Source organism: Zonotrichia albicollis, chromosome 11 (assembly GCF_047830755.1).
Source record: "Zonotrichia albicollis isolate bZonAlb1 chromosome 11, bZonAlb1.hap1, whole genome shotgun sequence".
Classification (NCBI taxonomy): Eukaryota; Metazoa; Chordata; class Aves; order Passeriformes; family Passerellidae; genus Zonotrichia; species Zonotrichia albicollis.
In genome coordinates this window covers 22,666,679-22,679,118 of record NC_133829.1, presented here as the reverse complement: position 1 = coordinate 22,679,118, position 12,440 = coordinate 22,666,679, and the positions used below count along the sequence as shown (strand labels likewise).

The window sequence follows — 12,440 nt, the reverse complement described above, 5'->3', positions numbered from 1 at the left end:
CTCATTGCAGCATCAACACAACAAGAGCTGCAAGAAGCTCGTGACTGTGTGATCGCAGAGGTGCAGAAGGCAGGTCTAGAAATCAGCATTTCAAAGATTCAAGAGGTTGCACCTTGGAAATATCTAGGGTGGAAAATTTCAGAAAGAACAATAAAGCCTCAAAAAGTGGAGATCAACACCAAGATCACCAATCTGCACGATTTGCAACAGCTTCTGGGAGAAATCAACTGGATGAGGCCGGTTTTGGGAATCACAAACAGCGACATCCCAGCGTTGCTCGATCTTTTGAGAGGAGACACAGACATTCGGTCTCCCAGGACACTCACGCAAGGAGCGAAGAAGGAATTGGAGAAAGTTGCAGACGCGATACAGAAAAGGCAAGCACATCGATTTGTTCCAACGTTGCCTTTTCAGTTGGCAGTGCTGGGGAAGAAAACACAGTTCCATGGTTTGATCTTCCAATGGGACGAGTCGCAAAAGGACTCTTTGATAATCATAGAGTGGATTTTCCTACCACACAGGCCCGCAAAAACAATTCTTACAGATTTGGAGATGGCAGCACAGATCATCATAAAAGCAAGAACAAGGTTGCTGACGATGGCAGGAAGAGAATTTTCAACCATCAGGTTACCCTTGAAACAAGACTATTTCGAGTGGGTGATGCAACAATCAAAAGACCTGTTAATCGCATTGTTGGCGTTCCCAGGAACTTGCACAATCCACTTTCCGCAACACAAGATACTGCAATCGCAAATATGTTATAAAACAAAACCAAGAATAAGTGAAGAACCTTTGGACGGGATCACAGTGTTCACGGATGGCTCAGGGAAGACACACAAGTCAGTGATCACGTGGAGAGACTCAACGACAGGGGATTGGGAATCTGATGTGAGGAAGGTTCAGGGCTCTCCACAAATTGTGGAGTTGGCAGCTGTTGTCCGAGCATTTCAGTTGTTCAAACAACCTCTCAATCTGGTGACAGACTCCGCATATGTTGCGGGTGTGGTCAAGAGATTGGAAGGTTCGCTCTTGAAAGAAGTCAGTAATGGGGTTTTATACTCCTATCTGACGAGCTTGAAGGCATTGCTAGAGGGCAGGGAAAGAGAGTATTTTATCACACACATTAGAGCGCACACGACACTTCCGGGATTTCTAGCGGAGGGAAATGCTCGAGCGGACAGGTTGACAATGCCCATTTCGCAAACACTGCCGGACATTTTTGAGCAAGCAAGGTTAAGTCATGCGTTTTTTCATCAGAATGCGCAAGCGCTGATGGAGTCCTTTCGTCTCACAAAGACTCAGGCGAGGGAGATCATTAGTGCTTGTCCAGACTGTCAGTTTGTGCAGCCACCTTCTTCTACCGGAGCTATCAATCCGCGGGGGCTGCAAAGTCTTCAGTTGTGGCAAGCTGATGTCACGAAATATCCATCTTTTGGGAGGCTCAAAAATGTTCATGTTTCTGTAGATACATTCTCAGGTGCAGTCTTTGCTTCAGCACATGCAGGGGAAACAGCAGACCATGCTTGCCGACATTTTCTGCAAGCATTTGCAGCATTAGGTGTGCCTCAGGAGATAAAAACAGATAACGGTCCAACGTATACAGGCAGGGTGCTTGACAAATTCCTGAAAAAATGGGGTGTCAGACACACGTTCGGTATTCCACATTCACCCACAGGTCAAGCGATCATTGAAAGAACACATCACACCCTGAAATCCCTTCTGGACAGACAGAGAAGGGGTGAACCAGAGGCAACACCTCACATGAAATTGAATAAGGCACTGTATGTGTTGAATTTCCTAAATAGCTCATCCTCGGAACCTAATCCACCAATCGTGAGACACTTTCTAAATAGCACACAGGCAAAGCTGAGGGAAAACCCCTTGGTTTTGATCAGGAACCCAGAAACAGGACAAATAGAGGGTCCTTTCAGACTAATCACTTGGGGCAAGGGTTTCGCTTGTATCTCCACAGATCGAGGTTTAAAGTGGGTGTCGGCGCGGCACGTGAAGCCATTCCGGACGCGAGAACCCGAGAACGCTGATCCGAGAAACAAAGAGACGAGTACTCAGACAGAAGTTGAGACTCAGGCCGGAAAGAGCGATCCCGAAGAAAAAATAAAAAGAAACTAAGGACTTTGGGGATTTCTGTATAAAAGCGTAATAATGAGTGTCATGATGCTTATGTGCATCATTCTTTCATTCATTGCAGCAAATAAGGGAGAAGATTTACCTGTAAATCAGCCAAGGCAAAATCTATGGGAGACTTTGGCTCAAGCAGCAAATCTAGATAGTATTTGCCTGACACATTCGAGGCCAGGAAAACCATTTTCTGCATGCATGGTTGGATTGCCAGTGGACGAATGGCCAATTCCAGGGCATTCCGCAGTTAACATTTCACAGGTCATTGAAAATCCTGTGAAAGAGTGGTGTGCTTGGACACATCTACTTCCTGTGGCTTCTACAGAACCTCAGGAATTGGAGATTTTTGGGTCCATGACAATGGGATTCTGCATGCAGTTTGAGGTTCCGGAGGCCACGAAGGCAAAAACTATCGATTTGACTCCCAATCATGAGTTTTATAAGAATGCATCGGCTTGGTGCAAATATACAAAGAGAACTGCCAAAGGATCAATCCAAGTCCCAGTGCAATTGCCACGGGGTTTGTTTTTAATTTGCGGGGACAGAATTTGGCACGGCATTCCTGCTAATGCCACGGGAGGTCCATGCGGCATTGGGGAAATTTCAATGCTGTCGCCTGATTTGAACATGTTAAGAGAGAAAAGGCGCAGAGGAAAAAGATCAATCCAAAATTATGCGACAGATTGCAATGACGAAGTATTTTCTTGGGATAAGAAAACAAGCATTGCTACAGCGATTTTCTCACCTCAAACAGCATCAGGGGTGGCTTTAACTCAGATCGACCACATGGGTTGCTGGTTGAGCAAACATGCACGGTCTGTGTCTGTCGCATTGGATGACATGTTAAAAGATGTTAGTGGTATAAGACAGGCGACTCTTCAAAACAGAGCTGCAATCGATTATCTATTGCTCGCCCATGGACATGGGTGTGAAGAGTTTGAAGGGATGTGCTGCATGAATCTCTCAGATCACTCAAAATCGATTCATGAAAGTATTAGAAACATAAAAGACAGCGTAAATAAGCTTGGCGAGATCACGGGATCATGGATTGATCAGCTGGCAGATTTCTTTGACATTTCTCCTATTTGGAGAAGAATTTTAAGGGTGGGGTTTTACGTTTTAATAGTCCTACTAGTCCTCATGATTGTCGTCCCGTGCATTTTTGTATGTCTGAAGCGCGCCATGAATCGGGTGATAAAAGAGGTTTTCTTGGTGCAAACAGAAGGGGGAGATGTGGGATCTCAGGATCTGAGTCCTGGGATGCCGGGCCCCCAAGACCACCCTTGGGGGGCCCGGGAGTCCTGGAATGTTGCCAGAAGTGTCTGGTGGCAGGACTTTGACCCTACACGGGAGACGACACCTTTATGAAGATAAGAGGGCCTCACCGGGGTGAAGGGCGAAAAGATTAGCTAATTAGAGGGTGAGAAACAGGGTTTAGGATTTATGTACAGGGGGGTTTAGAGGAGTAAGATGGAGGAATTGGGGTGTGTCCTGCCCTCCTTCTTCTTCCTCCTCTCCTCCATCTTCTTTGGCCACGGTGGCACCTTTGGATTGGTTATTACTGAGAGTACACCGAGTTATAAGAATAGATGGTATTGGGGAAAAATGATAAATATTGTATACGTAACAATGGGTATAAAGATACGTGGCGGTCCGGGGGACGGCACAGTGTGCCCATGGCTGACTGCTGAGCAGATCTTTGTTCGGCTGAAAGAACATCTTTTAGATAAACAATTAATAAACATAAAAACCGAAAGAAGAACTGAAGCCTCTTCTCGTCCTTCGATACGCGGGCTGCCCCAAGGCAACCCCGGGCCTTTCCAGGCCCCTCAAACAGCCGAGATTAACCGGACATACTGATACTGTGTGGCTCCATGGAATGTAGGGATCATTGTGACACTGCGAGGCCCCATCAAACCAGTGGACCATTGTGACACCACGGGGCCTCATGGAACCATGGAGACCATTATGACACTTTGAGGTATCATGGAATCAAAGGGCCATTGTGACACTGTAAGATCCTAAGGTCTCACAATGGTGCTAAGAGTCCACTGTGACATTTCAAGGCCTCATGGAACGATGGGGAGACCATTAGGACACTACAAAGCCTCATGGAACAAAGGGGCCATTGTGACACTGTGGGGCACCATGACACCAAGGAGATCATTGTGACATGAGGGGACTCAAGCCTCATGGAATCATGGAGTCCATTGTGACACTTTGAGGCCCCATGGAATAGGCAAAGCATTGTGACACTGCAAGGCCCCATGGAAGCAGTGAGACCATTGTGGCCCTGGGGGGACCCACAGAACCAAGAGGACCACTGTGATACTCTGAGGCCTGGTGAAACCAAGAGGCCTTTGTGACACTGCAGGGCTGCATGGAACCAAAGGGCCATTGTGACATTGCAGGGGCTCCTGTCATCAGTGGTCCATTGTGACACTGGGGAGCCAAAGGAGACCATTGTGACACTGCAGGGATGCATGGAACCAAAGCTCCAGGGTGACACAGGGGGGCCTCCTTTCATCAATGGTCCATTAAGACATTGTGGAGCCAAAGGAGACCATTGTGACACCACAAAGCCCAACGGTCCAAAGGTCCATTGTGACATTGCAGGGCTCATGGAACAGAGGAGTCCTATGACATTGTGGGGCCTGGGGAACCACGGAGACCATTGTGACACTGCAAGGCCTCATGGAATCATTGAAACCATTGTGACACTAAAGGGCCATTGCAACACTGTAGAACCCCATTGAAACAAGGGTCCATTGTGACACTGATGGACCCCATGGAATCAAGGCACTATTATGACACTGCAGGGTCATAAACACTATTGTGACACTATGGGGCACCATAAAACCAAAAGAACATGGAACGGCTCTGGCTTGGCCTCCCCTGGACCACCTCACTGGTCCTGCTGACCTTGGCATGTTGAGGGTCTCTTCTCATCTGCTGCTGAAACACCAAGGCTCCGTGCTTTCCTTTCTATGGAAAAGAACTCTCCTTCTTCTCCAGACACCCATGGCCAGAATTGGGATTTCTCCTCCAAATTTCCTTATATCTGTCCTGTGAAAAATGAATGTATTATACGATTGGCTTTTCACAAATATTAAAATGACTGTTATATGTGTTGTGTTAGAAAGAAATACTGTATTAATTCTCTTAAGTACTGTGTTAAGTATAGTTTTAGGTTATAAATTTTGTTAAAATAAGACCTATGTTAGTGGGGTTTTCTTAAAGAAAGGAATGAGGTTCTCGCACCAGATAGCAGCCACAGGACACCTAAATCTCTCTTGGAAATGAATTTATTGCCTTCTTATCAGAAGAAACTAACTTCTTCCCACCTTGAAGGCGCTGTTAGGATTAGAAGGAAGAAGTTGACAATGACCAGACAAAATCCTGTGTTTGAATGGAATTTATGCATCATGTATGAAGTGTATGAATATGCAACGGGCTGTTGTTCTTAAGGGTTAATCCTTTGTTAGCAGGGGTCCTTTTTCGGGCTCGTGATGCCCAGAAATAGGTACCCGGACATCCGTAACTCTTTGTTTTTATTGTCTCATATTGTCTTAATTCAATTTGTCCGAATTGTTATTACTCTAATTATGTTACTAATCTTTTTGACCATTTTATTACTATTAAACTTTTAAAAATTTTAAAAATAAGTGATTGGCATTTTTCACATGTCCCCAAAACACTGGGGAAGGTTCCATGCTCTCCTTCTTGTGGAAAAGACATATGCTGCTTCTCTGGGTGTCCATGGCTGAGATTGGGCTTCCACCTCCAAAATTCCTTATATCCAAGGATAGGTCTCAGACAAGATCTGGCATAACTGACAAGTCTGGCTGGTCTTGGCCTAGTGAGGGTCTCCAGACTCTGGGCCTCTATGGAAAAGATCTGTCCTTCTAGTCCAGGTGCCCATGGCCAGAATTGGGGTTCCACCTCCAACATTCCAAATTGTGACAGACTGGAGGAGATTGTTGGCTCAAAACATTTCATGTAGTGGGGAGGAAGGGGCAGGTCCAGCCTTGCCCTGCCCTGGAACCCCAGCCCTGCCCTGCCCTGGAACCCAAATTCTCCCCAGAGCCTCTCTCCCAGCCCAGCAGTGTCTGCCAGTCCCTGGCACAGCACAGGCAATGCTCCACAGCCACCTCTGCAGCCCCAGCCCAGCTCCTGAGTCACCAAATGAGCCCAAGTCCCACCTGAGGGAAGGGCCCAGGAAGACCAAGGGGTATTTAAGGCTGGCCACAAAGCAAGCACAAATCTTGGCCCTACCTACTCTTGGAATTACCATCTGAACACAGGTGGAATCCAGGAGCTGGTAGCTGTCTGTGTGCCTCTCAAAATCTTTTTCTTCTTTCTCCCTTTCTGTGTCTTCTTCTAATTCCCTCCTCCTGCAAATTTTGATTAACTTAAAATTGAACAAGCTTAGAACTTATGAAGTTGAATGGACCAAGGTAATGCTTTGAGAAGTGTTTTTGATTGATTTAATGTTGTATTGAACATTTTGCCAAGTTCCTCTTTTTTTCTAAAGTTGCCAGTAAAGGCTGTTTGGCTGTTTAAGCTCTTGAAGATCTCTTGTCGGTATTTCTCCAGTACATCCAACTCAGAGTACACAAACAATTGTAATTCCTTTTAAACGTCTCCTTGAGAGAGTCATCTGGGGGATGGGAGTCAGGGTTTGTCCGTCCTGCTTGGCCCAGCCCAGGCAGGGCTTTCCCAGCCACATTCCACACTCCATTTCCCAGCTGGAGCCGCTGGTGCCTCTGAGTTGTGCTGCCCCAGCCCCAGGGACGCTCTCCTTTTCTGCCCGTTCCTCCACGGTCTCTGGGCAGGGATGGCCTCAGTGGGGGCTGCTGACATCCTCAGCACCTTGGAGGCTGCTGCTGAATTTTCCTGCTGCAGAGGCTTGTTCAGCCTTCAGCTCTTCAGTGCAGGAATTCAGTGTCCCAGGGCTCATTAACATTCAGAACACCTGAACAAGCCAAGCCTCTTGGAGTAATTTGATTTTAATTTTCAAATCATTTGTGGTTACTTAGACAGATTTCAGAAGTGTATTAAAACGGAATAGATTCTTCTTTACAAAGACAGTGAGAAAAGATTTCTTAGGTCCTGCTTAGGTTTTTTTCCCCTGTTAATTTATTGATATTTGCAATCTCCAATTGACACTGAATCCAAGTACCTCCTCATGCAGTTTGAGTAGATATGAAAATCAAGACCCTTCATGGCTGACAATCAATCAGACTCTGTCCCTACCCCCACCCCACCATTTCCCCCATCCAAGCCCTGGCACTCAGAGCAGCTTTGTGCAAATCTGAGCTCCCTCCAGCCCACACTGGACCTAGCCAACAGACCACAGTTGAACAGGATACAATTTAACAACAATCACACAATTAAAATAACAATCACACAATTACAAACTCTTCCCTGAGCCATGTGCAACATCCCAGCAGTGTCTCATGAGTCCACCATTCACAAGTGATTTCCACACTAAAATTTATTTCACACAAACACGGTTCTGCGATAGATATAAGCACAATTAAGTTCTTGTATCAGGATTCTTGTCCTGGAGTGAGGACAGAAGAGCTTGAACAATTCCTGATTTGCAAAGCTGTCAGTGGTGGATGGAGAAGGGAGGTCAGGCTGCTTTTGGTGTTGAGGAAGTGCTGAAACCAGTCTGACTAATTTCATCTCCTCATGCCCTGTCTGATTGCCCCTCCTTCCCCTTCCACTCATTGGCTTTTGTCTCCCACCAGGACCCCGGTGAAGAGCCTGGCTCTGTGTTCTCCATTCCCTCCTGGCTGGCACTGCCAGGCTGGGATGAGGAGCCCCTCAGCCTTCCCTGCTCTGGGCTGGACAAGCCCAGCTCCCTCAGCCTCTGCTCACAGCTTCAGACAAATTTGGTACTTCTTTAAAATTCCCTACATGCAAAGGTTTCTCCTGGACAAAAGCTGCAAGGACATACAGGCGTGGCTCAATTTGGCCTCCGGTGGTAGCCTCTAATCTGCCCTGGAAAAACTGGGGCTTTATCCTTTCCTTCCCAAGGGAAAGATCTGGCCTTCTCATCCAGGTGCTCTTGGGCTGAAATTGGGATTCTTCCCCCAAAATCCCATATATCTGAGATACAAGATATTTATTCTGTTGCTCCCAGATGAAAGCTGCCAGGCACAGGGAGCAGAGCAGCCCCCCTGTAATCCAGGAGGAAGCAGCTGGGGACCTGCTGAGCCACTCAGATGCTCACAGGTGTCTCTGGGAGCAGATGGGATCCATCCCAGGGGGATGAGGGAGCTGTGGATGAGCTCCCCAAGCTGCTCTCCATCATTTACCATCAGTCCTGGCTCAGCAGGGAGGTCACAGAGCACTGGAGGTGCCAGTGTGAGCCCATCCCCAAGAAGGGCTGGAAGGAGGAGCTGGGGAACTCCAGGCCTGTCAGCCTGACCTGGGTGCCCGGCAAGGTTATGGAACAGATCACCCTGAGTGCCAACACAGGGCACCCACAGGATGGCCGAGGGATCAGAGCCAGCCAGCATGGATTTCAATGTCTGCACTGATGATCTGCATGAAGGGACTGAGTCCAACATCAGCAAATCTGCAGATGACACCAAGCTGGGGGGTGAGTGTGGATCTGCTGGAGGGTAGGAGGGCTCTGCAGAGAGACCTGGACAGGCTGGATCCAGGGCCCAAATCCAACAAGGTGATGTTGAACAAGACCAAGTGCTGGGTCCTGCACTTTGGCCACAACAACCCCTGCAGCTCTACAGGATGGGGACAGAGTGGCTGGAGAGCAGCCAGGCAGAAAGGGACCTGGGGGCACTGATGGACAGCAGGCTGGACATGAGCCAGCAGTGTGCCCAGGTGGCCAAGAAGGCCAATGGCTCCTGGCCTGGATCAGGAATGGTGTGGCCAGCAGGAGCAGGGCAGGGATTCTTCCCCTGCACTCGGCACTGGTGAGGCCACACTTCGAGTGCTGTGTCCAGTTCTGGGCCCCAATTTAGGCAGGACATGGAGGGGTTGGAGCATGTCCAGAGAAGGGCAACAAGGCTGGTGAGAGGTCTGGAACAGAAATCTGGTGAAAAAGACCTGAAGGAGCTGGGGTTATATGATCTAGAGAAGGCTCAGGGCAGACAAGGCAGTATTAGGATGCAGGTTGGACTTGATGATCTCAAAGGTTTGTCACAACAAACCTGAGTGGTTTCCCTGGTGTCCCCCAGCCCTTGCTGGCCCCAGGGGCTGATGGCATTTGTGCTCCCTCAGCTTCATGTCCCCACACCAACAGCATGGCGGTGCTCTCCCTGCTCGGTCCAATGCAAACAGGGGCTGCTGAGCCAGTGCTGCCGTGTCTGTGCCTGCAAGGATGGGGCACCTGTGTGAGCTGGGGGAGAGGCCAGGGCTGCAGAGGGGGGATGTTGTTGGCAGCCCCATGAGGACGCTCTGGGACGCTGCCCTGGGCTGTGCAGCGCACTGGGGATGGATCAGCCCCTGTTCTGCTGCTCCTTCCCGTCTCCCCCAGGGACCTTGCAGAGCCCCAGCCATGCTGTTTGTCCCCAGCCTGCCCACGGCCAGCCTGGGGCTGCTCACGGGGCTGTTCTGTGCTGAGCATTGGCCTGGGCGTGTTCTTGAGAGAGCCTGGGCAAGGAGCCTGGAGCCCCCAGGCCCTGGGCTGAGGCATCAGTGCTGCCCCAGCAGTGCCCATGGCCTGTCCCTGCTGCAGCCCTGGCACTGCCACCCCCAGGGCTGTGCCCGGCCCCGAGAGCACTCAGGCCCTGCAGCAACACCAGGGCCACCAGGGCAGCGGGGCAGGGCCACGGCAGCAGCACTGGCAACACCAAGTGCTGCTGCTGCTGCTGGGCACAGCTGCTGGGCCAGCACTGATCTGCCCCAGCTCTGCACAGAGACATTGCTGCTGCAGCTCCAGAGAAGGAAACAAAAGGGCATCTCTGGTGAAAACTTTCCTGGGAGATCCTTTAGTTCACTTACAGCCACTGAGAGCACAGCTCCTCATAGAAACAGGTTGTGGGTCACAGTAAAGGAGAAGGGAAACAAAATGAGAAATGGCACAAACAATGACATCACTTTGTAGACGATATTTTAAAATTAAAACAAAGATAAAGAACCTGCAAAGTGAAACTAACAAAAAGTATTGAAGATTACTTTTATTACAAGTGATTGGCTGAAATAGGCCAGTAGTTTAATGTTTCTGAAGGCATCCAGTAATCAGTGCCCACCCTGCAGCCTTGAGCTCCTGGTTCCTCAGGCTGTAGATGAGGGGGTTCAGGGCTGGAGGCACCACCGAGTACAGAACTGACAGGACCACATCCAGGGATGGGGAAGAGATGGAGGGGGGCTTCAGGTAGGCTAAAAAGCCAGTGCTGAGAAACAGGGAGACCACGGCCAGGTGAGGGAGGCAGGTGGAAAAGGCTTTGTGCCGTCCCTGCTCAGAGGGAATCCTCAGCACAGCCCTGAAGATCTGCACATAGGAGAAAACAATGAACACAAAGCAGCTTGACACTACACCGACACTTACAGCAAGAAGCCCAAGTTCCCTGAGGTAGGATTTTGAGCAGGAGAGCTTGAGGATCTGGGGGATTTCACAGAAGAATTGGCCCAGGGCATTGCCATGGCACAGGGGCAGGGAAAATGTATTGGCTGTGTGCAGCATTGAATAGAGAAAGGCACTGGCCCAGGCAGCTGCTGCCATGTGGGCACAAGCTCTGCTGCCCAGGAGGGTCCCGTAGTGCAGGGGTTTGCAGATGGACACGTAGCGGTCGTAGCACATGATGGTCAGGAGGGAAACCTCTAATGACATGAAAAACACAAAAAAAAAAAGCTGTGCAGCACATCCTGAGTAGGAGATGTTCCTGGTGTCCCAGAGGGAATTGTGCATGGCTTTGGGGACAGTGGTGCAGATCATGCCGAGGTCACTGAGGGCCAGGTTGAGCAGGAAGAAGAACATGGGCGTGTGCAGGTGGTGGCCACAGGCTACGGTGCTGATGATGAGGCCGTTGCCCAGGAGGGCAGCCAGGGAGATGCCCAGCAAGAGGCAGAAGTGCAGGAGCTGCAGCTGCCGCGTGTCTGCCAGTGCCAGCAGGAGGAAGTGCCTGATGGAGCTGCTGTTGGACATTTCTTCATTATGGACATTGTGAGCTGTTTAAAGACACATTGACAATTTGGACAAATTACTTTGAGTCAGTCCTATGCTATTTTCTTACAGAAGCATTAAAAATTTCTTTTCTTTCTTTGTGGAAATTTCATTTACTTTTTTTTTTTTTTTTTTTTTGAGTTTAGAATTCGGCTGCTAAGTAACTGTGTGTTTTTAAGAACGGACAGAAATCCTGTTCTTGGCATTGCTCTCAGCCTGAACACTGGGGAGCCCAGAGGGAAAACAGGCCTCCCTGTGCCCCAGAACAGTCAGAGCTGCTCATCCTACACAGCTGCCCTTTGCTCATTTCACCTCCCTCTAGTACAGAATGGAAATATTTATAACTTTTGTTATAAATAATGTGGCCTTTTTGAACACTCCAGTTTCAAAATCAATCTCTCCAAACCCTACACTCTTCCTTTATGCTGTTGGCTGGAGGGATACCAAGGGCTGGCCTGGCTCTCTGCTGCCTGGAGTTGTGCCTACTGGGAGCTGCTTCTCTCTATCCAAGCCTTGTCCCTGCCAGTGCTGCCAGAGCCCAGCCCAGCCCCGGGGGCTCAGCTCTGCCCTGCACACCCCTCCCAGCACAGGGCACTGCCCGGGGGCATCTCCCTGGCAGCAGGGCCTTAAGGGCAGGCCAGACAAACAGAGATGCTGCAAGCCAAGGTGCTGCTGCTGCTGCCTGTAGGGAGAAGAGGCTGAGGAGGCACTTTCTGAGGGAGATCTGAGGCACATCTGCTGATGCCCAGGGTGACAGTGCAGGAGTCTCAGTGACACAGACAAAGCTGACAGCCCCTTTCCCTTCCCTTGAGGAGAAAGCTGAGAGCAGCCCTGGCCATGCAGCACCATCTCCAGAGCAGGAGGAATCTACCCTGATGGGGGTGGCTCCTTCAGCCTCCAACTTCTCCCCTGCAGCGTCCATGGGGAGCTGCCAGGCAGGCTGAGAGCTGCCCCTGGCAGGTGGCACATGCCCTGGGCTGGCCAAGAGCCCTGAGGGCTGCAGGAGCTGCTCTGCAGGACAGCCCTGGGCAGCCCTGGCTGCAGCCCCAGCTTCACCCCCTGCAGCCGTCCCTGGCAGCAGGAGCCGTCCTGCCCTGTCCCTCTGACGGTGCCCAGGGCAGCCCCGCTCTGCAGCACATCCTCCCCCTCCTCCTCCTCCTCC

At 50.0% G+C, this 12,440-nt stretch overlaps 1 protein-coding gene across 1 annotated transcript in view; it reads right to left on the bottom strand.

Annotated features, from left to right (window-relative positions):
• Positions 1-1,061: 1,061 nt before the first annotated feature.
• Positions 1,062-12,440, bottom strand: part of LOC141730620 (olfactory receptor 14C36-like) — a 47,217-nt gene continuing 35,838 nt past the window's right edge. The window contains exons 2-3 of the mRNA XM_074549766.1: positions 10,365-11,126; positions 1,062-1,086 (exon numbers count right to left, since the gene is read on the bottom strand). Of these exons, the coding sequence (XP_074405867.1) occupies positions 1,062-1,086; positions 10,365-11,126 (787 nt within the window). The remainder of the gene's footprint in view (positions 1,087-10,364; positions 11,127-12,440) is intronic.